The sequence below is a fragment of the Lasiodiplodia theobromae genome, assembly GCF_012971845.1.
Source record: "Lasiodiplodia theobromae strain AM2As chromosome Unknown scaffold_20, whole genome shotgun sequence".
Classification (NCBI taxonomy): domain Eukaryota; kingdom Fungi; phylum Ascomycota; class Dothideomycetes; order Botryosphaeriales; family Botryosphaeriaceae; genus Lasiodiplodia; species Lasiodiplodia theobromae.
The window spans coordinates 81374-108860 of NW_023336409.1; the positions used below are offsets into that span (position 1 = coordinate 81374).

A 27487-nucleotide genomic window follows, 5' to 3' on the forward strand; every position below is an offset into this window, starting at 1 on the left:
CTTTCTATCATTCTCAACATTTTGACCATCTCTAGCAATGGCAACCGGCATACTGAGAGTCGAGGGCGAGAACGTCGTTGGAAATGACGGTAAGCCAGTCATCCTCCGAGGAGCTGGCCTGGGTGGGTGGATGAAGTATATGCCCCCCCCAATCTCTGTAGTGAATTGCGTGTTGACCTGTGGAACAGCATGGAGAACTTCATCACCGGCTACCCGGGCCACGAGCACCAGCATCGTGCGGCAATGCTCAAGGTTCTTGGGAAGGAGAAGTACGAATTCTTCTTCGACAAGTGGCTTGAATACTTCTTCACGGCCAAGGACGCCGAATTCTTCGCTAACAAAGGCCTGAACTGCCTGCGCATACCTTTCAACTATCGTCATTTCGAGGACGACATGAACCCACGGGTGCTCAAGGAATCTGGCTTCAAGCACCTGGACCGCGTGGTTGATCTGTGTGCCAAACACAAGATCTACACCATTCTTGACATGCACACCGTCCCCGGCGGTCAGAATTGCGACTGGCACTCAGACAACGCGACCAATTACGCCGCCTTCTGGGACTACAAGGACCACCAGGACCGGACTGTCTGGCTGTGGGAACAGATTGCGACCCGCTACAAGGACAATGCCTGGGTTGCTGGGTATAACCCCATCAACGAACCGTGCGACCCCCTGCACTGGCGTCTTCCTGCCTTCTATAACCGCATCGAAGCGGCCATTCGGAAGATTGACCCGCACCACATCCTTTGGTTGGACGGAAACACATTCGCCATGGAGTGGAAGTACTTTGACAAGAAACTGCCAAATGCCGTCTACGCTCTGCACGACTATACAGTAATCACGCAGAGCTCCCCTCATTCGAATCCGCTTGCTGATCCTACTGCAGATGATGGGCTTCCCCAAAGGAGAGAGGTATACGGGCTCCACTGAACAGAAGTCGAAGCTGGAGCGTCAATTTCTTCGAAAGGCTGAGTTCATGTACAAGTTCGAGACGCCAATATGGAACGGCAGGCTCTCCCCCCCCAACATCTCCCCGTCCGTACATCATCATGCTGACCGACCTCACCAGGCGAATTCGGGCCCGTGTACGCCAACCCGGAGCTGGACGCGGACCACGCCGAGGTGAACGCGGCGCGGTACGAAGTGCTGTCGGAGCAGCTCAGCATCTACGACAAGTACAAGATCCACTGGAGCATCTGGCTGTACAAGGACATCGGCGTGCAGGGCATGGTGCACACGAGCCCGCAGAGCCGGTGGAACCGCACCATCGCGCCCTTCCTGAAGCGCAAGCGCGAGCTGCAGCTCGACGCCTGGGGCCGCCACCCGAGCAAGCAGGTCGAGGACGTCGTCTACCCCCTCGTCGACTGGATCGACCGCGTCGCCCCCACCAGCGCCCACCAGTACCCCACCTCGTGGGCCACCGAGCGCCAGATCACCCGCCTGATCAACCAGATCTGGCTGTCGACTTGCCTCCAGGACGAGTTCGCCGAGCTGTTCAGGGGCATGAGTTTTGATGATCTCGACGAGTGCGCCCGCAGCTTCGCGTTCGAGAATTGCGTCCAGCGCGAAGGCCTGAACAAAGCACTTGAGGATCACAGTGCCGTACCGGAGGTCGCGGCTGATTGGAAGCGTCCAGCGTACAAAGAGTCTGACGCTCAAGAGGCCATTGGTGTATAAGGTTCCATGGAAAGGAGTGGAGCACAGCAGGAAGAAGCGAGAGAGCAAAAGGTCATCACAAGCCAACAATAGGAAAAACGCTTACAATGGAAGTTTTTGACCACGAAATTACAAGTGACTTTCCAGGTGGTATTTGCAACTATGTACAGGAAGAAAGAGCGGTCGACAGCAGCTCAGTACGAGGAGGGCACCAAAGAATTGGCCCACCTCTCCACGTTGGCATACCCATCTACAACCGTCATCGAATCGTCCTTGGACGAGTCGGTACCAAGAGTCGTCTCGGCATCGTCAGGGATGCCGTCGCCATCGGTATCCTTCGGCGTGGAGCCGGGAGCGAGGAAGCCGGGCCCGTTCATGGGGCTGGCCGTCTCGTCGGAGATGAGGGCGCCGTCCTTGCCCCACGACTTGAGCTGGTCCACGAGGATGGCGTCCACACTGTCGCGCTTCAGCGAGGCGCCGACGCCATCAATGGCCGTCTGCACGGCGTCGGTGGCGCTCAGAATCTTCTCGGGCGCCGGGTAGTCGAACTTGGTGGCCACGAGGGCCATGCCGCCGTAGTTGGATGACGCCTCGCCCAGCTCGGACCCGTTGAGCTCGCCGTCCTTGTCCGAGTCGTACCAGTTGCCCTTGACGTAGGCGTTGAAGTTGTCGTTGCCGCGCGTAAAGGCCGTCACGCTCGTGCTGGGCCCAGAGATGAAGTAGTTGCCCACGACGTTGACGTTCGAGGTGCCGCTGCTGCCGCCTGCAATGTAGCCGCCGCCGCCGCCCCAGTTGTACACGACATTGTTGGTGAAGTCGTTCGTTCCCTTGACCTTGGGATTGCGCGTCTTGTTGTCGATGTAAAGATTGCGGAAGAGTGACACTCCACCGTCTTCGGTCTGCATCAGGCCGCCGCACGAGTGCGTCTGAAGTCCCTGGCCGATGATGCTGTTCTGGATCGTGATGTTGGCAACATCTCCATTGATGGAAAAGGTTTCGTCCCTGCCCCAGCTGACGGAAATGTGGTCGAAGATCATGTTGGCGCCGTCGGCAATGGTGATGGCATCCTTGCCCGAGGTGCCGCCTTTGCCCATGCGGATGCGGATGTAACGCACAATGGCATCGTTGGCATTGGAGAAGGACCAGCCGTTCCCGTAGGTTGCGACTGAGTTGAAAGTCAGCCTCTCGCAAGCGTTGATGGGGTGGATTGTAACATACTTCCGTCGCCAGGAGCCGTTTGTCCCAGAATGGATACTCGCTTGCTGACTACCATACGATCCGTGATGTTGATGGTGCCGCCCACAGCAAAGACGACAATGCGGTCAGGCTGCGAGATAGCATCTCTCAGCGACCCCTGACCTTCATCGTTGAGGTTGTCCACCACATAGACTTCTCCATTGCGTCCGCCAGTAGCGTAACGTCCGAACCCCTCTGCACCCGGGAAAGCAAGCTGCGCCGAGAAAACAGGCCAGACCAGGGCCGACACTAGAAGAAAAGTAGACGAAAGTTGGAAATGCATACTGCCGGCGGATGATGAAGCGAAGGGGAAAAGGCCAGGCAGCTCGACCTCAAGAAACAAACGAGGGGGGAGGGCGCATTAATAGTGCCCTCTTCTGAAGTCCACCCATGTGTGATCGCCACGGCGTTTCGGGAACACTTAGATTAAACAAAGATGGGGAAGTCGACCGAAACAGAGACGTTTAGGCGGAAGCGAGGCCCTGTAACCGCTTGGAGCCTCCTGACGCGTTTGAAATTGCCCGCCAATCAGCATGCAGACCCGATCAAGCTGAGGACTCCACGCTTGAAACACCCAATGCCCCCGAGCCGGACGGATATATCCTTGCGCCGCCCGTTTGCGGAGAACACCTGCTAAATTGGTCCAGGGAGCCTGCGCCTCGCATTGTCGCCAAGAATACATCACCATCCTTCCCCTTTCCAATGACGGACAATCTATTTCGCGTCGTAAAAACATACGTCGGGTGAATATCTACAGAGAAACGTCTCTAACAATAAAGGCATCGAATAATACTACGTCTGTCCTTCCAGAGAGTGAAAACCATCAGCTACAGAGGGTATCTATCAAATTTCAATGAACGACTGTTGCGCCGGAGCCAATCTTTATCCGATCGCAAACACGCTCTACGCTTCAACTGAAAATAATAAAAAAAAAGTCGTAAGCAAAAAGAAAATAGACTGAGATCGGTGATTCATGACACCCGGGAAAACAAGGGAATTCGTATCAGGGGGGGGGGGGGGGGGGGGGCAGGGTCAACATGAATGTAAGCCTCAGCGACCCATCAAGAACCTCATCTCCGCCATCTCTTCTCGCAGAAGGCGCAACTCTTCACCGAGGTTCTGAACGTCCTTGCGCAGAGCAGCGCAGCATTTCTTGCCGCACTCGCAGCCATTTTCGTCCTTTTGTTCTCCGTGAACAACTTCACCAAGTCCCGAGATGCCCAATCCACTCTTCCGTCCATTGCGCAGATCAGGACTGCGCACCTTGTTGTTGCCAAGATCGCCCAACGCAGCTCGACTATTGTCAGACCTTCTGTGCTCCAGTGAGCTCCTACGTGGAAAATACTCTTGCAGATGCACTGGTCCTCCTGGTGACAGCGCGGCACCAGGTGAAAGCGGCTGTCGAACCATTCTCTCCGCATTCTCATTGTCCTCCGATTCTTCTGCAGCCGAAGACGCTCCAGAATGCCACCGAGCATGCTGATCCGACGTAGGCACGAACGTTATCTTTTCAAGCCGTCTGAGCCGAGTCCGTTGAGAAGGCAACCTATTGCCACGGGACCATACGTGTGAAGCCGGCGCTTCGTCATCTGACGTGAGCCAAATGTCGTCGGCGGGGCTTGCCGCCTTCGCTTTCACGCGTTCGGGCTTTGTTTCTGACTCCTGCACACTCTGCTCGACACAAAGCGAGCTCCGGGGCGTGCTCCGTTGGTTCATGTAAGGTGCCAGCAACGCGAGTCCCGCTATTTTCTTTCCACCAGATTCTCCAAGGCGTCGGATGTCAGCGAGAATTTTGCTGTTGCTGGAAGAAGTTGAAGTAATATTGCGACTCGACGAAACGTTAGCAAGTGGTCCAGGCATTCTTGCCGAAGTCCTCCGGCTTTTACGGGCGCGAGGGGTTTTGCTGGATGGTGTCTTTGCAACCCTAATCTCCTGGGACGGATGAGCTCGCCGCGGAGAGCCGGATCGTTTGGTAGGAGACGGGAGTTTGCTTGGCGACTTGGCTTCAGGAGCAAGGCTGCGCCGAAAAGCATTGAACAGATGCGCAGGCGACGACGGCCGCTTTACTGCAATCTCGTCCTCTATCTCAGGCTTCAGTTGAGGAATAAGGTTCAGGCGCGGAGGTGTCGTTTGGTGTGATGAAGAGCTTTGCCTAAAGGTAGAGCTGAGAATGCGTGGTCGTGGCCTCGGACGGGGACTGCGACGCTGTGGCGAGTTCTTCGGGGGTTGCTTAACGGGGGAGAAGAGATCCATGTAATTCATGGCGTTGAGTTGGGGCCGCTGCTCTGGTGCTTCAACTGGGCGGTGGTATACCGTCCCACTGTCGTCATCGAGGAATTCTTCGGCGTCTTCTTCGACAGCTGAGTCAGGCCCTTCGGCGAGGGGAGGTGAAGTGACTGGGGCGTCTCCAGTCACATCGGCATCCTGCTGAGCACGAACTTTTGCTGGTTTCGAATGAGGCTTCAAACTCGGGCCTTTCATCCATTGAACATCGATGATTCGACCAGCTGAGGCGTCGACAGTCTGTTCGACTAGAAGAATCCCCACGGAGTCGAAGACCAGGACTTTGCCATCTTCGCGGCCAACCGCCAGAGTGTTGGTAATGGCGCCGGTTTCAGCCCTATTGGCAGCGGCCCGAGCTAGCTGGCCCTGTTTCTGTCGTACAGAGAGAACCGACAGGCTGGTAGCCGGGCCCTTTGCATGCCACGTTCGAAGAATGTTCCCACCGCACTCGAAGTCAACTAGCCGGCAACGGCCGTCAGCACCCACGCTGACAGCGCGCGACCTGTGTCCAGGCAAGAAGGCGGCCGAGGTAATGCTGACGGACTGGTCCCCGATCACGTTCTGATCGTCGCCCGTCTCAGCGCGTAGATTGGCAGTGACGCGATTGGTCACGGCGTGCAGGCCCTTGAAGCGACCGACTTCTCCGCCTGACCCACCACGGCCAGCTTTGCCCAGGATGCGTGTCGCATCGTAGGCTGCCAGCGTGCCGTCTTTGAAGGCGAGCAAGAAGACATTGGGGCGCTCGGGATGGAAGGCCGCAGCCTCAACGGCAGAGGAAGAGGCACGGGGTTGCAGCTGGAGGGCAGGGGTGCGCAACGTCAAGTTCTGCAGAAAAATGGTCGGGGGCTTCTCAGAGGCCGATAGCAGCAGGTGCGAGGTGGATGAAGTAGCCAATACGGTGGGCGGGGAGGGATGGGTGTGTGAAGGCTCAAGCAGGGTGGCTTGGCGCAGCGAGTAGGACTGGACGGCGTTTTGGAGGGTGGTGGTGAAGAACAGGCTCTTGGAGTCGTTGGAGTACTCTAGCAGACGCACTTGGCCCTGGCAAGACAGCGTCAGCGACTATGGAGGCGGTCGCAGGGGAATCCCGGCGTGGTACATCGGTTCCCTTCAGCCTGTAGCTCCTGTTCATGCCGCGATTTGCGTCGTGTAACACAACGACCTGGTCGTCAGCGACGGCAAGCAAGCCGCTCCCATCCTTTGCTTCTTTGGCGGCAAGGATGCCGGCCGAGGCCGAGCTGAAGGCGTTGGTCAGGCCGCGATGGTCCCAGGACCAGACGTTGGTTTCGGTGGTGATAACGAGGTGGTGATCCTTAGGGAAGGTGAAGGCGTGGTGCGGCTCGACGGGCGCCGGGCGCGCATGTTGTGCGACTCGGATGGGCGGCATGAGGGCGTGGTGGACATGCGAGGGTGGGCGACGGCATGGGTGTTGATAAATTGCGGTGTTTGGCAAACAACCCAACACACGACTCAAGGCGTTGTCACAGTGAGGGGTGCAGGCGGTGAAGCCAACCGAGACCCACCAGACGTCATTCGCGCCTGCCTCCCCGCCACACTTCATTCAGACGACATCGCGCACCCATCTTCTGGCTTCGCAAATTGTCCGACGGCCACGCACGAATCCAAAGCGTGTCGGATCGCCCGGAACCTCATCACTCGGGCCAGCATAGCGTCTTATTTCTCACATTATCCTACGTCTTATCAAGTCGCCCCTCGCGTCCTGGGAGGCTGCTGTTCGATTGGATCGGCTGTTAAGCCTTCGGCACGCCGTTTCGCAGCGTCTCTGCCGTCGCGTCTCCTGCATCTGGGGTGGGGTCATGCATCAGATTAGGCGGATTGGCGCCCTGCTCTTCTCCTTTAGGCAACTATTGGCCTCGCAGCCCCAAAACCTCAAAACGGCCGGTATCTCAGTATCTCCTCTTGAATACGTTCATGACCATATGCTTGGTATTGTGTATTACCGTTTCGCCTGCGTGAAGTCTGTTGTATGTACAGCCTGGCTACAGCAGGTCGCAAACCGGCCTCTCGCGAAGAGACCTCATCCCGGCACCCCCGTCATCATCGGCCCATGTCCAATAGAGCGTGCATCTCTGCGCTACCATCCGGGGAAGAGGCCCTGATATCCTCCCCGCTTCATTCTCATTGAGATGCATGTAAGCAACATGCTGGTCGAATTCGTGTAGCCCTATGAACCGCCTTTGGGGGCGAAGCACGCATTTCACACTATAAGAAGTCTGATCGCTCTGTGTCGAGTTGACAATTTCTGCTTCTAAGTCTCCTTTCCAAGTGTCATTCATCATGATTCCCATCGTAAGCATCGCAGTATGGGCCGTTATTTTCCTGCTCGCCTGGCGCGTCTCGCGCATTGGTAGACGACCGCCAGGATACCCTCCGGGACCACCGACTCTACCCATTGTGGGAAATCTCCACCAGGTAGATCCGCTCATCCATCTACCGGTCCATAGCTAAAAGCACGCGGCAGATCCCACATGAAGACCAACACGAGCAATTCACCAAATGGGCCAGGCAGTACGGTCCCATCTACTCCCTCATCATGGGCACCAAGACTCTGATTGTGCTCAACAACGATCAGACGGTGAAAGATCTGCTGGACAAGCGCAGTGCCATCTACAGTGATCGCATGGAGATGTATACTACCGGTCAGGTTGCTAGCGGCGGACTGAGAATGCTCGCGATGGTTGGTCTTGTCTCACGCGCTCTGGTGTTTCCGCACTAATTTCACTCCTCAGCACTACGGCCCTACTTGGCGAAAGGTAAGCAACTATGCCTTTTCTCGTCATGCTCTCTAATTCGGGAGACAGATGCGGAAGATGAATCACGCTCTTCTCAACGTCAACGCAGCGAAGTCTTACGTGAGTTCTCCGCACCATGTACCGCGACTCTTGCGGTGCTGACTCCAATAGGTACCATACCAAGACCTTGAGAACAAGCAAATGCTCGTCGACCTTTTGGAAACCCCCGACGCTCTACTGCAACACGTGCGTCGGTACTCTGCATCTTTGACAGCTAGCATTGTATTCGGGTATGTGAGGTTTTGCACCAGCCCTTTCTTCCTGTACGTCCCCTCTCTTCTAACAATACGTCCATCCCTAGCTGGCGTGCGCCCTCCTACGGTGATGCCAGAGTCAACCAATTTTACGAGGCCTTCGACAAATTCGTAGCCCTCGCCCAGACCGCCGGTGCGGCCCTGTCCGACTTTTACCCCATCATACGCAAACTCCCTACCTTCCTCCAGCCGCGTCAAAGCGAAGCTCGGCGACACCACGTCGAAGAGAAGGCGCTCTACCTGGCAAATTGGCTGGACGCAAAGCGGGCCGTCGCCGCTGGCACTGCCAACCCATGCTTCTGCGTCGACATGGCGCGCCGACAGGCTCGGCCCCCAGCGGACGATGGCGGCTTCTCTGACGACCTGGCGGCCTACATCGCGGGCACGCTGTTCGAAGCCGGCTCTGATACGACTTCTTCCACCCTGTACGGCTTCGTGCAAGGCGTTTTGCTCTATCCTGACGCGCAACGCAAGGTGCAAGCCGAGCTCGACGCTGTCATTGGACCGGACAGGATGCCCGACTTGGACGACGTGCCGCAGCTGCCGTACGTGACAGCGTGTGTCAAGGAGACCATGCGCTGGATGCCGACCGCCGCGCTTGGCGCTGCACCTCACGCCGTGATGCAGGATGACGAGTACCTAGGCTTCCACATCCCCAAGGGTGCCGGTGTGATGATGAATATTTGGGCGATCCATCGGGACGAGAAGCGGTACCCGCGGCCTGAAGAATTCTGGCCGGATAGGTATGAAGGCGACGTTGTGGGTATTGCGGATAGCGCGAGTCTGTCCGATGTCAGTAAGAGGGATCAATTTGGATTTGGAGCTGGCAGGAGGATCTGTCAGGGTGAGAGTTCTCCGTCCTCATTCAAAGTGACATCTAGCAAGTGGTTCAAGGAATGCTGACGAAATCCAGGCATGCATGTTGCTGAACGAAGTCTCTTTCTGGGTATCGCCAGGTTAATGTGGGGGTTCAACGTCACTCCAGTCACTGATGAAGCTACGGGTAAGCCCAAACTTCCTAAGCAAGACAGGCTTGTCGGTGGTCTCGTCGTGTTGCCAGAGAAGTATGAAGCATGCATCAAGCCGCGCTCAGAACGTCATGCGGAAATTATGAGAGCGGCTTGGGCCGAGTCAAAGAAAGTGTTGGACGAAAAGACAGGGCAATGGAGCAGGATCCCGGAGGGCATGGCTTTACCGAAGCTATAAGCTATCGGCGACAGGCCTAAATGCTGTTGAGAATATGCTGGGTTGTTCGATCAAGACAACACTTGTCGGAAACCAGATAGACGACCGTGAAGAACATGTTTGGGATTCTCTACACAAATTGAGTTCGATTGTCGAGCGCAGGAATAGTAGTTGGGTATCATACAACGTCATTTTATTTTCGGAGGTCACTCTTACATAGAATCCCCATTTACAACTTATCCAAAACATAGAAGTGCCCCACTCTCACACCTTGACAATCAATCCCTCATCCGGCTTGACCCTCTGAGCCCATTCGGTCCAGCTACCATCATACACCTGGCGCGTGTCATCGGGAAAACCAGCCTCGGCTAATGCGGCGTCAATCACAGCCGCAGTAACGCCAGTGCCGCAACTGCTGATGATGGGCTTTGAGGGGTCGATGCCCTTAGCTTCGAGAACCTTTTTCAGTTCGGCAGCAGGAAGGAACTTCTTGGTCTTCGGATCCAGCAGCTCGGGCACAGGAACAGATGTAGAGGAAGGAATGTGGCCGGATGAGAGTCCTGTTCTCGTGTTAGTTTGAGGATTTAACCCAGCGAAAAATGAGGAGAAACGCTCAGGTATTGTCTGCAATCCGAAATGGGATACAGGAGCCACCTAGAAGCTCATACACTCCAGACTGTAAGCACTTACCGGGTCTTGGTTCCGGCTCCTTACCCTCCCAGCGGCCCTTGCTCCTGGCATCGAGAATCTGAATCTCTGCCTTGCCCGACTCTCCCTGTCGCTTAGCGATTTCCTTGACGTGCTCGAAATCGACGACCTTGGACCTGTCGAGCTCGGGCACGGGATAGTCGACAGGTTCAAGCTTGTCCGGCTCGCCCCATTCGGTGGTATAGCCCTCCTCGACCCACTGCTTGAAATTGTTCAGGATATGGACGTTCTGGTGGCCGAAGACCTTGAGAGTCCAGGCAACACGCGGTGCGCTGAAGATTCCCTGCTCCTTGCTGTCGTACACGACAACGCTATCGTCTCGGCGAATGCCCAGCTGACCCATGGCCTTTGCAAAGTCTTCGCTGCTGGGCAGCATGTGCGGGTAGGGGCTCTGCTGATCCTTGACGGCATCCAAGTCGAAGAAGCGGGCCTTGGGAATGCGGCAAGCCTTGAAGGTCTGCCATCCAGTGCGCTTCTCGGGATCGTTGGGCAAGAACCAGGTGCCACAGAGAGGAATCACGCGCGGGGCGGTCGACAGGCGCGATCCGACATTCTTCTGGAGCGCGTCGCTCAGCTCGGCCGGGGTGACGAGGTAGGAGGTCAGCGTGTACGAGGAGCTCATGGCGCGACGCTGGAAGGTGGCTGCAGCGAGCGGAGAGGCGGCGGGGTGGAAGGAGGACCGCAACAACGGTCGGAGCATTGCTGGTCTAGCCATTGGTGGCAATCAGCGTTGGGCTGGTGGAGATGGAAGAGTGGGCGGGAACGAGAAGTTCGCGATAGGCGACGGAGCTCTGGCGCGTGGAAGTGAGGGGGTGATGGCACCATCCATGCCTCCCTCGGTTGCCGATCCGCGAACGTGAATGAGAGGACTTACCGGCTGGGGCTGGGGAGTGAAGATGGGACGATTGGCGCTTTTTCACTCCCCAGATGGCCGACTCTGCTGTGATTGCTGCTACAGATCGCGTCATGTAAGGCAGCTCCGATAGAGCTGTCTCACCGCCTTCGCTAGGCTCACCCCGACACGACATCCAGGGCGCCCCGCGTCTCCGTCTTGTTTACCAAAGCGCCGCCTCGCCCCTCGCCTCCCCGCCTCGCACGTCCCTCAGGATGAAGGTCAGGATCAAGCAATGGAACGCCGTCGCCGCCTGGCGCTGGGACATGCCCGACGACGACCTGTGCGGCATCTGCCGGAGTCCCTACGACAGCACCTGCTCCAAATGCAAATTCCCCGGCGACGGTTGTCCGCTCCGTGAGTCACCCGCTTTCCCGCATGACAAGGCCCCGTCTCATTGACCATTCGCAGTCATGGGCCAGTGTAACCACTCCTTCCACATGGTACGAGTCCCTGAAACAGATCGCCGCGCCCGGCTCTAATCCGCGAGCAGCACTGCATCGAGGACTGGCTCAAGCAGGAGGCTTCACAAGATAAATGCCCCATGTGTCGCCAGCGTAAGCAGTCTCTTCCAGCTTTGGACCGGCACTTTGCTAACCTAGCCTACAGCTTTCACCGTCAAGGACGCCAACACGTCCATGACCGAGGCATGATTTGGAATTCATTTGGTCTTTACCTGGAGTTCGGGGTGGCGCTTTTGGAGAAGGATATGGATATACCCTGGGTCACCGGTCTTAAGGCTCGCGAGTACAATCTTAATCAGATCAGCCTGCTCCATCTCATGATTCGTCGTCTTTTCTCGCACCGCCCCGCTCTCTTGCTCCCAGGCAGCACACAAGTATCAAAACCCCCCAACACTCGAGCCTTGCCAAACGCTTGCTCTTTGGTTTGCGCAAATGCCTTCAGATGCCCCAGAGCCTCGTAATCTTCACCGTCTCCCGCATGCAGTCAGACCTCGTTTTGTCCAATCGGAATCATCCCATCACGTGTATGGCAGGGATCAACAATCGATAAAGCTGCAGGGCCCATCGAGCTCTACCCCAAGCTCCCCGTCCCAACGACGACGCGGACACAACATGTCCGCCAACTCCCCACGACAACCCCATGAAGCCGCTTCATCGCCAGTCAGCGGCCTCGCCGCCGCAACGGCTTCTCCGGCCGTCGACGACCGTGCCGCCTCGGAACATCCGCCGGTAGCCCGCGACGACCGCATCGATGCCACGGCACAACCGCCCTATGTGCACGAGAACGCTGCCGGCGACGCCGAGGCGCTTTCCTACCCGCCTCTTGACGACCCGTCGCACCCGCTGCTCCCGCCGGCCAACTTCTCGCCCTTTTTTACGCTCGTCGAGGACGCCGTCACCGGCGAGCACCACCACCCGGCCGTGCACTACGTCTTCTCCGATGACGATCCGGAACTGCACACGGCCGTCTTCATGCGCGCCCTTGGCGACACGACCGCCACGACCGCCCCGCCCTCGCCCCCCGCCGCCAGACATCACCCGCACCACCAGTACCACCTCCTCGACCATCAAGAGCCTCACGAGGCTGGCCGTCACGGCGTGGCAGCCCACATCCTCCCTCCACCCGCGACGGGCGTCAAGGAGCGCTACGTCGTCGTCGATCTGACGACCGACGGGCAGGCCGTGGCAGGTGCGACGAGCCTGAGCCGCGAGTGGCAGGTCGTCGGTGCTTCGATCGCGCCCGCACCCTCCTTTGCCGAAGACAACGACAACGACGCCGCTGATGGCTTCTGCGGCAGCGGCGCGTTGATGTTGAGGGTGGAAGGGACTGATATGGGCGGCAACAACAGTAGTAACAGGGGCACAGCACCAACAGGAGTGCAGCAGGAGGAAGAAGCTGTCATTGCTGCAGGTCTGGGCGAGGCTAGAAGGGCTGCCGGTGACGATCTGGTGGGTGGGTTGGAGGAGCTGCTACGGCGGTTCGATGGCGGGATTGACGTTCTAAGCAAGGTCGTCGGGCCTGACGTGGAAGTCTTGGTGCAGCAGCAGGGTGGTGTTGGCGGCGGCGGCGGCGACGGCGAGGTACCACCGCCGTTGACAGCCACCGCTGATGTGGATGAGGCTGCCGCTTAACCTTCTCTCTCATCTTGGACGTTTCTGCAATGACGATAATGGCGATGATGCGAACTTTTTAGGGATCGGGCATTACTGCATAATGGGAGGGTATTTGATCTGCTTTCGGAGTTTTTTATGTATAGAGGAGGGTTTCGGTTCGGCGTTTCTATACCTTGGAGGAAGCTCAGGAATGGAGTATACAGGGGAGGGTGCTTCAAAAGTAAGAAGCATGGTTCCAAAGACAGCATAGTGGTCACGAAAGATTGAAGCTTTTTCGCACCATCTCGCAAGAGAAACTACACTCTACATATGTAGATAGTTGAGGTTAACATTTAGAAGATCGTGTTTAATTTCAAAGTTTACGTCTTAGTTCAAACATCCACTGATTGCCCACACAGGGAGAATCCAGTGTCTTGCTGAATATGTCTGCGGACGATAATATCCTTGCAACCCATTTGGGCGAGGTATGGATGATAGGTTCGATTTCGGATATCACTATGAGGCGATGCGTTATGCTAGCCCACTGATACTACCGATAAACTTATCTCTCTGCTCGAGTCTAGTGCGAATTGCCGATACAGTAGCTAGGAACAGTACAAGAAGTAGAGAAGGATCGCACAGCAATACGAGGCTTCGCCTGGAATTTTAGGGATAGGCAGAAGAAAAGCATTCCGCCGAGATGGCTGTCCCAGAGAGGTACAGTGGCCTGGGTCCTCGCGAGGTCAGAACTAGCCTCTTACAACCAGAAGTCTTTTGCGGCCATCATCCCATTCGGCAAAAGCACACAATTCAACGCACGGGTCTGAAGAGAAAGGCCACTAACGGCCGACTGCTTTGAACCATTTCTTACCAGCAATGTAGTAGCCGGAGAAGAAATCCTCAAAGTCGAGATCATCGCGGGTGGTTTCGAAGACGTGTAGTTCCATCTTGGAAAAGCGACGGAAAAAGGTTCCGAGAGTCACATACAGCTCACAATAAGCCAGACTACGCAGGGTTAGTCAGATGGAGAAGTATCCAGCGAAGTGCAGGTTCTTACGGCATGCCGACACACTGACGCGATCCTTTGCCAAAGGGCACCATGTAGTGATCAAGGCGGCGGGCGTCCTCTGGATTAAGCCAGCGCGACGGGTCGAACTTCATCGGATCAGGGAATGCATCTTCGTTACGGTGCATGAACCATGAACTCATTCCAACAATTGTCTACAGCAGTTTAGAGCCAGCCTAATTCTAGCAATGATGGGAGCACTTACGCCTTCTGGTACGTAGAAATTGTTGAAAGTAGCACCTCCTTTTGGAGTGACGCGCGGAAGACGACCGGGAACACCAAAGGAGAGTCTGGATATGGTCAACTAAGGATCCCAGCTCTAGGTAGAGATTTCAAACCTCAGTCCTTCTTTGATCACCGCGGTCTGACCTGTCAGCAAATATCGATCAAGTAATGATGATGGGGTTCTCACCAAGTATGGAAGTTTCTCAAGGGTGCTAAAGTCCAAATTCTGGCTGGCGTCAGGGAAAGCAGTGACCAGTTCATCCTTGAGGCGAGCGTAGATGCCCCTGTTGGCTAGAGTATGGTAGCATGCTGTGCTCATAGCATTTCCGGTGGTGTCGGCAGCCGCAGCGAGGAAGCTGTAGCACTCATCCTTCAACTGCCACGATGTAGGAATCGGCCATCCGTCGTTGTTCTCCGGGCTTAGCAGCTCGGAAAAGATGGTTGGGCGAGCATTGTTCAGCTTGCCGGCGGCCATGCGGGCTTTGACGTCTTCAACCTGCTCAACGCAATTCTAGTCCAGGCCATCAGCGCATTCAAACAGAACGAATATACTCGCTCTAGCTCTTACCGTCTGCATCTTTGTCACGTGCCCCAGAGGCTCGCTGAGCCAAGGCGCAAGCCATGGTGGTGTCTTGAGTGCAAGACGTTGCAAAGAGGGAAACTGCTGAAATACCCACATGGCGGGGCCCACACCGCGAACCAGGGCAAAGAAATGTGCCCCCAAGTCAGGACTGTCCAGGAGGTTGTAGCACTTGTCGAATGCATAGTCGGTGATTACGTCGACCGAGACACTGCGGAAGGCGTGATGGAGGTCGACGGGCTTCTTTTCAACGATGCCGGCTTCCATACGGCCGATCAACTTTCGTGCCTTGTCCTGGACGACATTCTCAAGCTGTAGCACCATTTTGCGGGAGAACATGGGATTGATCATGGCGCGTTTGTGCTTGTGGACATCGTTGCTTGGGGTACCGAAGGTGCTGTGGGGAACGCAGAGAGCTCCATAGAAGACGGGGCTCTTCCAGAAGCGAGTTCCGATGTAGTAGATCTTGTCATAGTTATCCGGATCACTGAGGTGGATCTCATTCGGAGTAATGCGGACAACGGGACCTGGAGCAAGCGGCCACATGGTTAGGACGGTTACAGAAGCGTGTGAAGGACATGATGATGGTTACCATATTTCTCATGGAGCTCGGCAATCTTCAGAAAATAGCGGCCGTTGTAGTATGATTGGTAGAGAGTAGTGACGGCAGGAAGGAAAGGGCCAGGGATCTTTGCCAGCGGATGAAAGAAGTGGCGGTAAACAGCGATACCGATTGCATAGCTGAGCAATGCAATGGCGGCGGCATACAAGGCGGCCTGCGGGTTGAGGAGAGTCATGGAATCGGTTGGTGGAGGGCTGGACGTGAATGTGTGGTTCTCAATTCCCTTCAACTTCCCATCATAAACGAGAGAAAAACGGGTTCACGCTAGTCTTCGGCTGCAATGCCCGTCTGCAGAGAATGTGCAGCTTCCAGGCGGCACAGCTGCATCTTCCACGAGCGGCAGCAACAAGTCACGGCCGCGACTGCCTTGTCGAGCCAATCACCCGACCTGGCATGCACGCGATCGGCGCGGCCGAGGCGAGCCGGGTAGTTGAATTAGCGGGCCCACCATTCGCTGGCCCCAAGGGAATTTGGCGCGGGGAAGTGGTTTCGCAGACGTTTGGGTTGTGGTCGCCCATTTTGGCACAGCCATCGGTCCTGCATCCCCAAGCCACGCCATTGCACGACATGCCAGCTTGAGACCTGCATCCCTCCTCTCAGCTCCAGTCCCTTGCGCCACGCGCTAACCATGCCGTTCTCTCGCTTCTCACGCCGAGAATGCACGTAAGCGGCAGACTGCGTCTCACTTGTAACCTCTACTATTGGACCTCTCGCCATCCAGTCTCTGATCGCCCGTTTTCACTCTCGAGTCGCACGGCATGGGCGCCGCAGAAGCACATGGCATATAACCGCTGCATTCCCAACTCGCGCCGCGTCAACTCCGCAGGGCACACTCCCACCGACGCCTCGTCACGCGATCACCAATTCAGACAAGCTTTCTTGTCGCCAGAATGGCTGAGCCAGACCCCGAAGCAATCCACATCCCCGTTGTTAGTCCACCGCCTTTCTACGCATGCCCCACTAACATGTTGCACGCACAGTCGGCTGATGACAGCAACGACTCGGCCTTTGGTGATGACATAAGTGACACAACCTCTGTTGCCTCGACCATCTGGCGCCACCGCTACGAGAATGGCCGCCGCTATCATAAATTCCGTGAAGGCGCTTATTGGTGAGTTCCGGAGTAGGGTCACACAAGCTTCACTGCGTTCAGCACCCGCTTCTGACAAGGATTAATGAGAGCTGATAACGGGGGAGGGGGCCAAATGACGACGCCCAGAATGATCAGCTAGATATTGGGTATGTATCGGCCTCTTTCCCAAGTCTGGATCCGTAGCTAAGGAGTCAAGCCACCATATGCTTCGACTCCTGATCGACGATAAATTGTTCCTGGCACCAATCGAGAAACCCCAGGTAAGCCCGACATCATCCAAGATGCCTAGGCCTGGTGCTAATGACTTGAAGAAAGTTCTGGACATTGGATGTGGAACGGGTATCTGGTCCATGTATTATGCCCCCTTTTCATGGTCTGTTCCGATATGTCCTGATCCACCGTTTTGCCTGTACAGAGACTTTGCGGATGAGTTCCCCGACTGTGAAGTCATTGGGACCGATCTGTCTCCCATACAGCCTCAGTTTTGTCCACCAAACTGTCATTTCGAGATTGATGACTGCACAGAGCCATGGACATTTCCGAAAAACTCATTTGACATGATCCACGTCCGATGTCTCTTTGGCAGCGTCGGAGACTGGCCAGCTTTCTATCGGGAAGCATTAGAGTAAGCTCTTGCCGTAGAGTTTCGTCTATCCGCATTAGCTGATGTGCGAGAAGCCACCTCCGACCAGGCGGATGGATCAACCAGATGGAAATGGCCATCCAGTTCAAAGCCGACGATGGCACGTGTCCACCGGATCATACTATGGCGGAATGGTCGAAGCTCTTCATCGAAACGGCCGACAAGTTTGGCAAGACCATGAAGGTGGCTGACAACATGAAGACGTGGATAACAGACGCAGGCTTCGAGGACGTGAACGAAGTGAGGTTCAAACTTCCCGTGGGTCCGTGGAGCTCCGACCCCAAAATGAAGGAGCTAGGGAAGTGGAACCTACTGTACTGCTATCATGGATGCGGTGAGTAATGCGTGGAGCAGATGACAAGAGACATCATTGACTCGCCATCAGAGGGGTGGGCCATGTTCTTACTCACGCACGTCCTGAAAGTAAGTCTTGGGTACCAGCCTTCGAACTCACTGTTCTGACCCGCCGTAGTGGAAATATGAAGAAGTCATGGTCTTGGTGGCAAAATTCAAGGAAGCACTGCGGGACAGGAAAACTCATGCTTACTACGATGTGTACGTTTTCCCCCCTGATTTAGATACGCAGCCACTAACAGGTCTTTTAGATCAGTCGTTTACGGACGAAAGCCAAGTGCTCCTTAACTGGCCTGGTGGCTCATAATCCGGAAAAGTATTTTAAAATTGCATAGGGTACCACGAGCCTGAAAACCAAGGTCTTCCACTCTGCGGCCTCATGCTGCTTGTCATTACTATATACATATGGTACCACAGGTGGAGAGATTGAGCTGCCTCGACAGCCTGGTGGCCTCATGCTAATTGTCGTCAAAATCGTGAGCCGCAAGACTCGGGGTATCCGTGAAAAAGGAACGCAACAACAGATACAATCATCACACTTAGATGGTATAGCCAGCGTAAGTGGGGTAGGTAGTGTAGTCCCAGGACACACTCTTTTGCAGCAACTGGTAGTCGAGGCCGTCGCCACCGGCGCTGACATACAGGAATTTGGTGAAGGGGACCGAAGCGTGGTAGGTGAACGAGGTGCCGGCCGGAATGAAAACAACATCGCCCTGGATCAGGCTGACTGTGTCATAGCCGTCGACGGCGACGACGAGTTGGCCCTCCTCCATCTGGAAGGCCAAGTGTTGGCCCAGGTTCTGTTCGGAGGCCGTCTGGTTGCTGAGCAGCGGGGACATGGTGATGGTGCCCATGGTGAAATTACTGGCGCTCTGGGTGCCGGTGACGAGCGGCTGAATGACGCGGTATACGCCGTCATCGACGTTGAGGTACTTGGGGCCGTAGCCCTTGGCGACGAAGTTTGGCGTGTAGGCGTCCTTGGCCAGGGCGTTGGAGCCGTCGTGCCAGTTGCCGCTGGCGCCGGCGCTGCCGTTGACGAAGTCGTAGCGCGGCGAGAAGTCGAGCTGGGCGAAGACGTCGAAGGACTCGAGGGCGGAGATGAGGCCGGCCGAGCTGCCCGCGCCGGACGAGCTGTTGGACGCGGCGGGCACGAAGGCGGAGCCGGTCGACGAGTTGTAGGCCCCGTCTCCGATGGCGATGAAGAGCTCCTCAAAGCCGCCGGGCTGGATGACGCCCGTCAGCTGCGTGTCCGGGTCGGTTATCTGGAAGGTGTGGATGGTGTTGTGAGGCACGGCGCCGTAGTCTCCTGGCGTGAGCACGCGCGCGGCCTCGCCGGTGGCGTTGGTCTTGGCCCACAGCTGCACTCGTCCCTTGGTGCAGTAGAAGTTCTCGTAGTGCTCCTTGTGGATGTGCGGCAGCACGCCCAGGCTGGTCGATGACGGCGCGTTGGTCTGCATCAGCGTGAAGGCGCCGTCAGACGAGTTGCCCGTGACCGAGAAGCGGTAGATCTGCTGGCCTACGGCCACGGCTTGCCCGGAGAATTTCGGCAGTACGTACGGACGCACGTACTGCGGTGCCGTGTCAACAATCAGGCTCTCGCTGGCGGCACGGGATGCCGGAGCGGCAGCGGCCACGCTGAGGAGAGTCCCTACCAAGGCTGCGGCAGACTTCATCGTGGGCTGAACAGATCGGAAGAGTGTGTACGATTGAAGTGAAGGCGGTGTCGGCAAGACTAGCTCGAGGGGCAGCAGCCGGATAATAAGTAGTAACCAAGAGCTGATAGGCCGGAGCTCGAGCATGAATAGAGCGAGAATTGGAGTCCGCTTGACTCGGAATTCCCGACTTGGCCCCGATGCCAAAACTGCGATTGGGCCGGCCGGGCTTTACCGTAGACAGCAGGAGGGGAGCCAGCAGGGAGTCCGAGGGCGACGCTCAACCCGGCAGCCCCACGGGTACTCCGGCGAAACAGGCGAGATCCAAGATTCCCTGGATCTCGACAGGCATGCCACGGCCTGGATCTAGGCCGGTTTCTCCCATTGCTACACAGGCATGACGCCGTGGATAGATCGGGTGGCACCGAAATGAGGCCGCTATCTGGACAGTGTGTGGAGGCGGAACTCGGGGCGCCTTGGGAGAAAGCGTGCCGAGGGGGGTGGTGGGATGGATGGATAAGGTGGCCAAGCTTTCTGCATGCTCTCCCGATCCGCCCGGGCCGACGAGGGGGAGAGGTGACGTTTCGATGTGGGAAGCGTTTCCGCACCATCGGACAGCGTTGAGCTCCGAGGTCCGAAATGCCCTGCTCGTGGGCCGCACTGTGCATCGGCAGCACTCAAGCTTTACGGCTTAGCGCCACCCGCAGAGGCCCGAGGCCCGTTGGTAGGGCTGTTTCGAACAGAAGCCAAAGCCGCGCAACTCCTGACCTCCTGCTCGTGCTTCCGGCCCGCCGATTGCCGCACACGTTCTGCACATTGGCCTCGTGCCTGCCAATCAATCTCGCACCGATCTCGCTGGCGTTGCGAAGGGTCCCATTATCGGTCCAGCTTTAAGCTTCGCATCTCTTCCTGCCGCGTGGCCTGGCCCTCCTTGTGGCGTGCCACTCAGCCTTTCGCTCGCGTCATTGGCCGCCATATGGGATATTCCGAGCATATACGCAAGCATTGGCTCTCTATGTCGAGCTCTTGCCATATTGGCTGCTTCGTCACTGCTGTTTAGCATAACCGTATGAATAGTGAGACTCTCGCCGAAGGGTGCCGGAAATAGTCCAGTTTCTTCTGTGCAGGTATCACGACATTCGTTGTCTCGAGTCATTTCCTCTTAGTTCGCCACCATGAGAGCCCTTTCGGCTTTCGGGGTTGCCTCTGCCCTCGTTTCTCGCAGCTATGCTGCTTCCAACTCGTCTACTAACTCGGCGTCCATTCTCTCGTCCGGAAAAGGTAAGAACAACATATCGCAGCTATTTGGATACAGGCCCTTACAGCTCTCCTTCTGCAGTTCAGCTTGGCGATTTCGAATCAGCGTACCAGAAAGCCAAAGCCTTTGTTTCCGGCCTCAGCAACGCGGACAAGATTTCCATCATCACCGGCGGCGATGTCTCCGGCTCCAACCTCACGTGGACCGCCTTGGAGAACAAGGACGGCAGCAGCGGAATCAACTACCAGTACTACGTCTCCGGATTCAGCATGGACAATGCCCTGGCCATGACCTGGGACAGGGATTATTTTGAGAAGCAGAACAAGGCTGTCGGCCGCGAGTTCTATCTCATGGGCTACAACCTGATCAACGGCCCGGAATGTGGTCCTCTTGGGCGTACTCCCTGGGGCGGCCGCCAGGCGGAGGCTTACAGCCCTGACCGTGAGTATCTCCGAAGGAGCCATTTGCAATTTGCTAAACTCTGCTAGCATACCTGTCCGGTTCTGTCATGTCCAAGGCCATTGCTGGAATGAACTCGGCTGGCGTCGTCGCCGGCGGTAGGCACTTCCTGCTCAACGAGCAGGAGACGAACCGCTCGTCCAGCATCTCATCTACGACGACGGCCGTCTACACGTCCAACGCCGACGACAAGACGATCCACGAGCTGTATCTCTGGCCTTTCCAGGAGGGAGTCAAGGCCGGAATGGCGGCCGTCATGTGCGCCATGTCTCGCGTCAATGGCACTCTATCTTGCGAGAATAGCGATCTGGTCAGCGGCCTCCTGAAGTCCGAACTAGGCTTTCCCGGAATGGTGTTCCCGGATGTCAACTCGCAATCGAGCTCCTACGGCTCTGCAAACGCTGGTCTTGACTACGGCTCGAGCTCGTACTGGACTTCGGATATCCTGGAGGCCGGAATCACCAACGGTTCCTTCACGCAGGCCCGTCTCGACGACATGGCGGTCCGCAACATCATCGGCTACTACTACGTCGGCCTCGACGACGGCAAGCAGCCCGAGGTCGCCGCCACGACCGAGTACCGCGACGTCCGCGCCGGCCACGCCGCCCTCATCCGCGAGATCGGCGCGAACTCGCTCGTCCTGCTCAAGAACAACAACACGGCGGCCAACCAGGGTCTTCCTCTGAACCGGCCGCGCACCATGAGCGTCTTTGGTGCCCATGCTGGCCCTGCTATGGCCGGTCCGAACCAAGCGTTTAGCGTGCAGGGCACTGATGGCCCCGTCTACCAGGGCCATCTTGCCTCTGGCAGCGGCTCTGGCCAGCTATCGTTCTCTTATCTCATCACACCCTTCCAAAGTCTTAGTACGCGTGCCGCGGCTGATGGCAGCATGATCCGCTGGATTTTGAATGACACCTACTCCTCCTCGAGTAGTGAGGGAGGAATGGGCGGAGGGGGAAGCTTTGGCGGCAGCGATGGTGGACTTCCTACTATGAGCGGTAACTCCAGTAGCAACGGAACTGCGCCTGGCGGCGGAATGGGCAATGGTGGTGGCGGTGGTGGCGGCGGCGGCATCTCGATCTCTGGCCAGGGCACGGCAGTGACGCCCAGCTACGAAAACTACGCCGAGGACTCGGAGGTCTGCCTCGTCTTCTTGAACTCCTTCGCCGGTGAGGGTGGCGACCGCGAGGAGCTGAACAATGCCGATCAGGACACGCTCGTCACTACTATCGCATCGAGCTGCAACAACACCGTCGTCATCATTAACACCGTCGGGCCACGGCTGGTCGACGCCTGGATCGAGAACGAGAATGTGACGGCGGTCGTGTACGGCGGTCTGCTCGGCCAGGAGTCGGGTAATGCCATTGCTGACGTGCTGTACGGCGACGTCAATCCGTCAGGCAAGCTGATCAACACCATCGCCAAGGACCAGTCCGACTATCCCGTATCCATCTGTTACACCGAGGTCTGTGACTTCAGCGAGGGCGTTTACATCGACTACCGTCACTTTGACAAGTTCAACGTGACCCCTCGCTACCCCTTTGGCCACGGCCTGTCCTACACTACCTTCTCTTTCGGCGACGTCGGTGCGCAGAAGACGGACGAGAAGGCTCTCTCGTCGACGTACCCGACCGGCCCGCTCGCCGTCGGCGGCAAGACGGACCTCTTCGACGAGGTCATCCGCGTGACGACGACCGTCGAGAACACCGGTGATCGCGACGGTGCTGAGGTCGCCCAGCTGTACGTCGCCTACCCTTCGTCGGCGCCGGACCAGCCACCCCGCCAGCTGCGCGGCTTCGAAAAGGTCAAGCTGGCCAAGGGCGAGCGTAAGGACGTTACCTTCAGCGTCAGGCGGAAGGATATTTCCTACTGGGACACCACCGCCCAGGAGTGGGCAGTCGCCAAAGGAAGGTACACTTTCTCCGTTGGTGCTAGCTCCAGGGACCTCAAGGGCGAGGCGACGGTTACCATCTGAAGGGATTGCAGTGTGATGCAGAGGGGAGAGATTTCATTCCATGTATTCATTAAGCATGCGGACGATTGTGTGTGTATAGAGTTCCTTTTCATCCCCTGTGAATATACGATGCGAGTCTCGGAGTAGTCTAAGGTACTGCTCCGGCATAACTGTGCTTCTCCATGGTTCCCGCCAGACTGTCTACTCCACGTGGATCTTCTAGAAATTCTGTCCAGATGCTAGGGGTCTGTTGGCGCAAAAGTCCGCTTCTAAAAATCGACGTCACGTCTCGGGAATTCCGAGCATTCTGTAGCGCAGGGGCTTTTTTTTTTTTTCGTGACAACGCGTCTAGGTAAAGTGGGTCCTCGATCAACGTCAGTGTCCGAAGAACATCATGGTTTCCCCGTATTCCTTTTCTTCAAACAATATTGAGGGCACAAAGGCGACGGTGGTGTTCCAGTGGTAGAAATGGGTTGATACCAGGTTTCGAGTACCGTATGCATTTTCTGACGGCGAGAATCTGGATTATAGCCGTGTGTCGAAATCGAATCGTTTTAAAGAAATACCGGCTCAAGGTCAACTTCGATCAGTCGTAGGGTAAGCCGAGTTGTGTGAAAGACTGAAGGGCCTCGATTTTTCAATGAATTCGGCGGTCATGTTTGCGCTGCCTCATGTGAATATACCGTGGTATCACACATCTTTCTCAGCCTCCTCTTTCAGGCACTCGGCCCACATGATCAATCCATCCTGTATCATCCATCCCGTCAACCACTTGACGACGTATGCCATTGGCCCGTCAAAGGTCATGTAGGTTCTGTAGGTGCAGCCGCTGCCGTCGGCGTCGGCCACGACCTCATTCACGCGCTGGGTGCGCATCAGCCAGTCGGGCATCATCTTGGAGCTTTGCGACCAGCCAACCCTCCACACGCCTCGCTCAGCACCGGCATCGTCTGGGGTCGACAGCATGTTGACTAGTTCCAGGCTACCACCAGGCACATTCCGCAGGGAGCCGAAGATTCGGGCCTGGACGGTGAATTTCAGGGTCTGGCCGAGCCTCACTTTGCCGTCGTCTGGTGTTGTGGTGGACGAGGGAGCAGACAGTTCTGGGACGACATCGGCGCGTGGGATAAAGGTGTTCCAGCGCGGCCAGGTGGAGCGATCGACAAGGAGCGCAAAGACCTTTTCGGGCGGGGCGGCGATGGTGGAGGAGGCGGTAGGGTTGAAGACGGAGGCCATTGTGGGATAGCGCGAAAGTGAGTGGTGTGAGGTGTGAGGGTGGAGTGGAGTGGAGCTATTTCCTTAGCGCGTTGTGGGCCGGGCTGTTCCTTCCCGTCCCGTGTCTCTGATCCAACGGCACAAACCCTATTTCAAATTCTCCAGGAACGCAAGCTTCGGCTTCATCGCGCACACGGAACTTTGGACTTGTGCATCGCTACCACGAGGCGAGTCGAGAAATACCAACCTCGGCCATGGTAGTTCTCCCGGCCACTCTTAGCTGACAATTTCGTTGTTTCCTTTTCAATAGCTATCATTATCTGACCACCAGCACTTACAACAGCATCCACTCTCATTGAGGGCTATGCGTCCATGGGATTCGAATCGACTTCCTTGCGTGAGGTAATTGAGGCCAGCATCCGGATGCATTATTCTGGTGCAAGTAGCCCATAGTTCAGGCGGTCTTTTCTACACGACGCTCCATCTTGCTCTCCGACTGGATCGAAGCTACGGCATTCCAGAGCGCTGCAGGTCTGAAGGTCATTGTTGCGGATTCTGAAACCACTACAAACTCTCCTTACCGAATGTGGGGTAAGGCGGACGCTCGGAAGTATGTGGAGACACGTTTATCGGCACAACAAGAGCCGCGATCATCTGCCAGACATTCATGAAGCTTTAACCGAGGCTAAAGAGGCTGTCTGAAAGCTTTTTCCAACGTCAAACTTACTCTCCGATTGTTGATTCTTTTTGTATCAATTTGTATGGTGTCTATTCTTGGATTTTTGCGACTGTCTTCGAGTTGTGATATGCCGATGAAGAAATTATGGATTGGGTATAAAGCAAAAAAAAAAAAGGACTCCTTATCATCCGCTTATTTCACCTCTCCCTTTTGAGCTTTGGTCTCATTACAAGCATCACGAAATCTGGTGCGGAGTTGACGGAAACCCCCCATGTCGTTACCCCAACTTTGTCCGGCCCACCCGACCCACACGCGCCGCGGATAAAGTCATTCCCGCCAAGACCATGTAAATGAGAAGCCATTCCCCTGGTTCTCCGTCTCTTTTCTGTTTTCTTTTTTCTTTGCTCCTCTACTCCGTCTCAACCTTCACAAGGGTACTTACTCATTCCCCTCAACTTCTCACCCCATTTCACAAAGCCCCACGGAACGAAGCCTAACACGATGCTAACGAATCCCAGCAAACTTGTCGCCCAGCCGGTCCCCAGCGCTTCGTACATCTGCAAGATGAACAGCGGAAACACGGCGCCTAAGATGTACCGCAACAAGCTGCAGGCAGCCATGGCGCTGGCGCCGTACATAGGGCCGTACGTGTTCATGAGATAGAGGGTACATGCCATGAATATGAGCAGGTTGCTGACGCCGAACAGTGTCTCGGCGACGATGGGCACGATCCAATGAACCGATGGGCGCGCGGTCCAGGCGAACATGAAGAGCGCGACGGGCAGGACGACTGAGCCGGGGAATGCGATCGAAAGGGCAAACTCTGGCGGTGGCGAGGTGCGCCTTGGCTTGGGGCCGGCCTCGAGCATCCCCGGGCTGGGTTGGACCTCTTGCTCTTGTCGCTGACGTTCGCGCCACCGCTGCGCCCGCGGCTTGTCGATCCACACGTTGCTGCCGCAGATGGCACTGAAGCCGATCAAGCAACCGACGCCCAGGCCGAGGAAGGTAAGGCCTTGGGCGCCGAGCGAAAAGCCGTACGTGTTGCTGAAGACCCAAGGGAAGGCGGCAAAGAAGGCGTACTGCATGGCGAAGATGAAGGCGACATAGAGGGAGAAAAGACCGATGATGGGTTCTGTTACGAGCATGTGCACGGGCCGGCCGATGGTGTTCATGAGCAGCACTTGGGTGCCTTTGGCGGCGCGCGAGGCGCGTGAAGCCGCCGTCTCGGTACGGCGCAGCTCCAGACCGTTGCCTTCAGCACGCTTGGCACGTCGTTCAAGGATTTGCTTGCGGTATGTCTCGGACATGAAGAAGGCGGGGGTCAGGAAGGCGACGGTGAAGAAGAGGATGACCCACTGCGTCCACCGCCAGCCTTTACCTTCGGCTACGAAGCCTCCGATCAGAGGGCTGGTCTCAGGTTAGGATTGAGTTGATGGCGGAGGTGGTGGAGACTTACCCCAAGGTCGGACCCAAGAAAGGGGCGCAGACAATGATGGCCATGGGGATGGCACGTTCGTGCGGAGCCCAGACATCGGAAAGGGTGGCATTGCCGACACTGAGGGCAGGGCTACCAAAGCAGCCGGCGAAGAAGCGACACACGGTCAAGCTGGCGATGGACTGTGAGAAGCCGGCACCGAGCGTGAAGAGCGCAAAGATGGGCGTACACACAAAGTACACTGCCCTACGACCGAAGTTCTCGCTGCATGGCGATGCGATGAGAGGACCAAAGGCGAGCCCAAGGGTGTAGAAAGAGAAGGGAAGGATGGCTACTGTCGACGAGACGCCGAACTCAGCCTGCACTTCGGAGCGGCCTGGGGTATAGATGGAGGAGGCTAAGGTGCTACGGGTGCATTAGCGCGGGCTGCAGTGCGATGCGGAAAAGGGTTGGCTTACGTCACGAATGCGATGAGGGCTGGAGCATGTCAGCGAGGCGGATGCAAGAGCATGGAAGAACTTACTTGGGACAATGGTATGGAAACATCTCTTCGCGAAGGGCCAGTTCTGCGGGTTCTCAGCATCATCGGCCCATTCGACCTTGGTTGGGAAGTCCTGTTGGTCATCGTCGGAGTGAGAAGAGCGCTTCTCTGGATCCTGGCTCTCTCGGCGAGGGGAAGACGGCTCCATCTCTTCAGCCATTGCCAGTGAAGAGTTTTGGAGCAGATTGGTTACAGGGAGGAGGTGGGTATTTAGCGGACGGTGCAAACTTGGGGGCGCCGTCGCACGCTGGCATGGCGTATCGAGGGTCCACCGTGAAAACTGATGGGCGGCAGGTTGTATCGCCCGGATCTCTCGTAGGGCTCCCGGGACCGGTCTCTTGGAGTTCCATCTTGGGCAAGCAGAAACGGCATGCCGAACGGAAGAGACAGTGGGCCAATTGCGGGCAGGACTCGATGTCGCGTATCGGTGGAAGTGGCTGATAGCGTCATGGCTCGCCCCACCGTCACGCCAGCTAGACTTCGGGAACGATGGACGGGAAGTGAAAAGGAAGAGCCGCCCCCAAGCGTTGCGCCGCAGCACTACTCGACGCCGGTTCTACGCCGCTATCGGAGCCGTCGCGCCGCCGGCCAAGACGTAGCCGAAGGCTTCTGTCGATGCGGGACAGATGA

General features: G+C 56.7%; 13 protein-coding genes across 13 annotated transcripts; 6 read left to right on the forward strand and 7 right to left on the reverse strand.

The window, feature by feature from the left end:
• Positions 1-37: 37 nt before the first annotated feature.
• Positions 38-1677, forward strand: LTHEOB_6794 (Glycoside hydrolase family 5; the record flags this gene model as incomplete). The annotated part of the gene is made up of 4 exons (XM_035516088.1): positions 38-135; positions 189-834; positions 887-950; positions 1070-1677. The coding sequence occupies 4 exons, from the start codon at positions 38-40 to the stop codon at positions 1675-1677; spliced, it is 1416 nt and encodes a 471-aa protein (XP_035371761.1).
• A 173-nt stretch (positions 1678-1850) lies between these two features.
• On the reverse strand, positions 1851-3175 carry LTHEOB_6795 (Pectate lyase; the record flags this gene model as incomplete). The annotated part of the gene is made up of 2 exons (XM_035516089.1): positions 1851-2821; positions 2875-3175. 2 exons carry the CDS (start codon positions 3173-3175, stop codon positions 1851-1853), a joined length of 1272 nt encoding a protein of 423 aa, XP_035371762.1.
• A 767-nt stretch (positions 3176-3942) lies between these two features.
• On the reverse strand, positions 3943-6559 carry LTHEOB_6796 (Cell surface protein; the record flags this gene model as incomplete). Its single annotated transcript, XM_035516090.1, has 2 exons — positions 3943-6213; positions 6272-6559. The coding sequence occupies 2 exons, from the start codon at positions 6557-6559 to the stop codon at positions 3943-3945; spliced, it is 2559 nt and encodes an 852-aa protein (XP_035371763.1).
• A 911-nt stretch (positions 6560-7470) lies between these two features.
• Positions 7471-9445, forward strand: LTHEOB_6797 (Cytochrome p450; the record flags this gene model as incomplete). The annotated part of the gene is made up of 7 exons (XM_035516091.1): positions 7471-7482; positions 7655-7870; positions 7923-7946; positions 7995-8045; positions 8097-8215; positions 8287-9083; positions 9153-9445. 7 exons carry the CDS (start codon positions 7471-7473, stop codon positions 9443-9445), a joined length of 1512 nt encoding a protein of 503 aa, XP_035371764.1.
• Positions 9446-9688: 243 nt separating this feature from the next.
• On the reverse strand, positions 9689-10847 carry LTHEOB_6798 (Thiosulfate sulfurtransferase; the record flags this gene model as incomplete). Its single annotated transcript, XM_035516092.1, has 2 exons — positions 9689-9984; positions 10115-10847. The coding sequence occupies 2 exons, from the start codon at positions 10845-10847 to the stop codon at positions 9689-9691; spliced, it is 1029 nt and encodes a 342-aa protein (XP_035371765.1).
• A 392-nt stretch (positions 10848-11239) lies between these two features.
• LTHEOB_6799 (Anaphase promoting complex subunit) lies at positions 11240-11677 on the forward strand (the record flags this gene model as incomplete). The annotated part of the gene is made up of 4 exons (XM_035516093.1): positions 11240-11381; positions 11436-11467; positions 11518-11581; positions 11634-11677. The coding sequence occupies 4 exons, from the start codon at positions 11240-11242 to the stop codon at positions 11675-11677; spliced, it is 282 nt and encodes a 93-aa protein (XP_035371766.1).
• Positions 11678-12100: 423 nt separating this feature from the next.
• Positions 12101-13120, forward strand: LTHEOB_6800 (Anaphase promoting complex subunit protein; the record flags this gene model as incomplete). Its single annotated transcript, XM_035516096.1, has 1 exon — positions 12101-13120. One exon carries the CDS (start codon positions 12101-12103, stop codon positions 13118-13120), a length of 1020 nt encoding a protein of 339 aa, XP_035371767.1.
• An 800-nt stretch (positions 13121-13920) lies between these two features.
• Positions 13921-15749, reverse strand: LTHEOB_6801 (Benzoate 4-monooxygenase cytochrome p450 protein; the record flags this gene model as incomplete). The annotated part of the gene is made up of 7 exons (XM_035516097.1): positions 13921-14086; positions 14139-14302; positions 14353-14437; positions 14486-14511; positions 14560-14883; positions 14941-15479; positions 15545-15749. 7 exons carry the CDS (start codon positions 15747-15749, stop codon positions 13921-13923), a joined length of 1509 nt encoding a protein of 502 aa, XP_035371768.1.
• A 715-nt stretch (positions 15750-16464) lies between these two features.
• On the forward strand, positions 16465-17952 carry LTHEOB_6802 (Sam dependent methyltransferase; the record flags this gene model as incomplete). Its single annotated transcript, XM_035516098.1, has 10 exons — positions 16465-16503; positions 16555-16685; positions 16772-16813; positions 16864-16927; positions 16979-17019; positions 17083-17292; positions 17346-17644; positions 17696-17733; positions 17783-17865; positions 17916-17952. The coding sequence occupies 10 exons, from the start codon at positions 16465-16467 to the stop codon at positions 17950-17952; spliced, it is 984 nt and encodes a 327-aa protein (XP_035371769.1).
• Positions 17953-18203: 251 nt separating this feature from the next.
• On the reverse strand, positions 18204-19337 carry LTHEOB_6803 (Quercetindioxygenase; the record flags this gene model as incomplete). The annotated part of the gene is made up of 1 exon (XM_035516099.1): positions 18204-19337. One exon carries the CDS (start codon positions 19335-19337, stop codon positions 18204-18206), a length of 1134 nt encoding a protein of 377 aa, XP_035371770.1.
• A 1154-nt stretch (positions 19338-20491) lies between these two features.
• LTHEOB_6804 (Glycoside hydrolase family 3) lies at positions 20492-23008 on the forward strand (the record flags this gene model as incomplete). The annotated part of the gene is made up of 3 exons (XM_035516100.1): positions 20492-20597; positions 20656-21015; positions 21063-23008. 3 exons carry the CDS (start codon positions 20492-20494, stop codon positions 23006-23008), a joined length of 2412 nt encoding a protein of 803 aa, XP_035371771.1.
• A 669-nt stretch (positions 23009-23677) lies between these two features.
• Positions 23678-24223, reverse strand: LTHEOB_6805 (Polyketide cyclase dehydrase; the record flags this gene model as incomplete). Its single annotated transcript, XM_035516101.1, has 1 exon — positions 23678-24223. The coding sequence occupies one exon, from the start codon at positions 24221-24223 to the stop codon at positions 23678-23680; it is 546 nt and encodes a 181-aa protein (XP_035371772.1).
• A 1077-nt stretch (positions 24224-25300) lies between these two features.
• LTHEOB_6806 (Sugar transporter) lies at positions 25301-27017 on the reverse strand (the record flags this gene model as incomplete). Its single annotated transcript, XM_035516102.1, has 4 exons — positions 25301-26288; positions 26338-26721; positions 26775-26793; positions 26840-27017. 4 exons carry the CDS (start codon positions 27015-27017, stop codon positions 25301-25303), a joined length of 1569 nt encoding a protein of 522 aa, XP_035371773.1.
• Between the last annotated feature and the right edge of the window lie 470 nt (positions 27018-27487).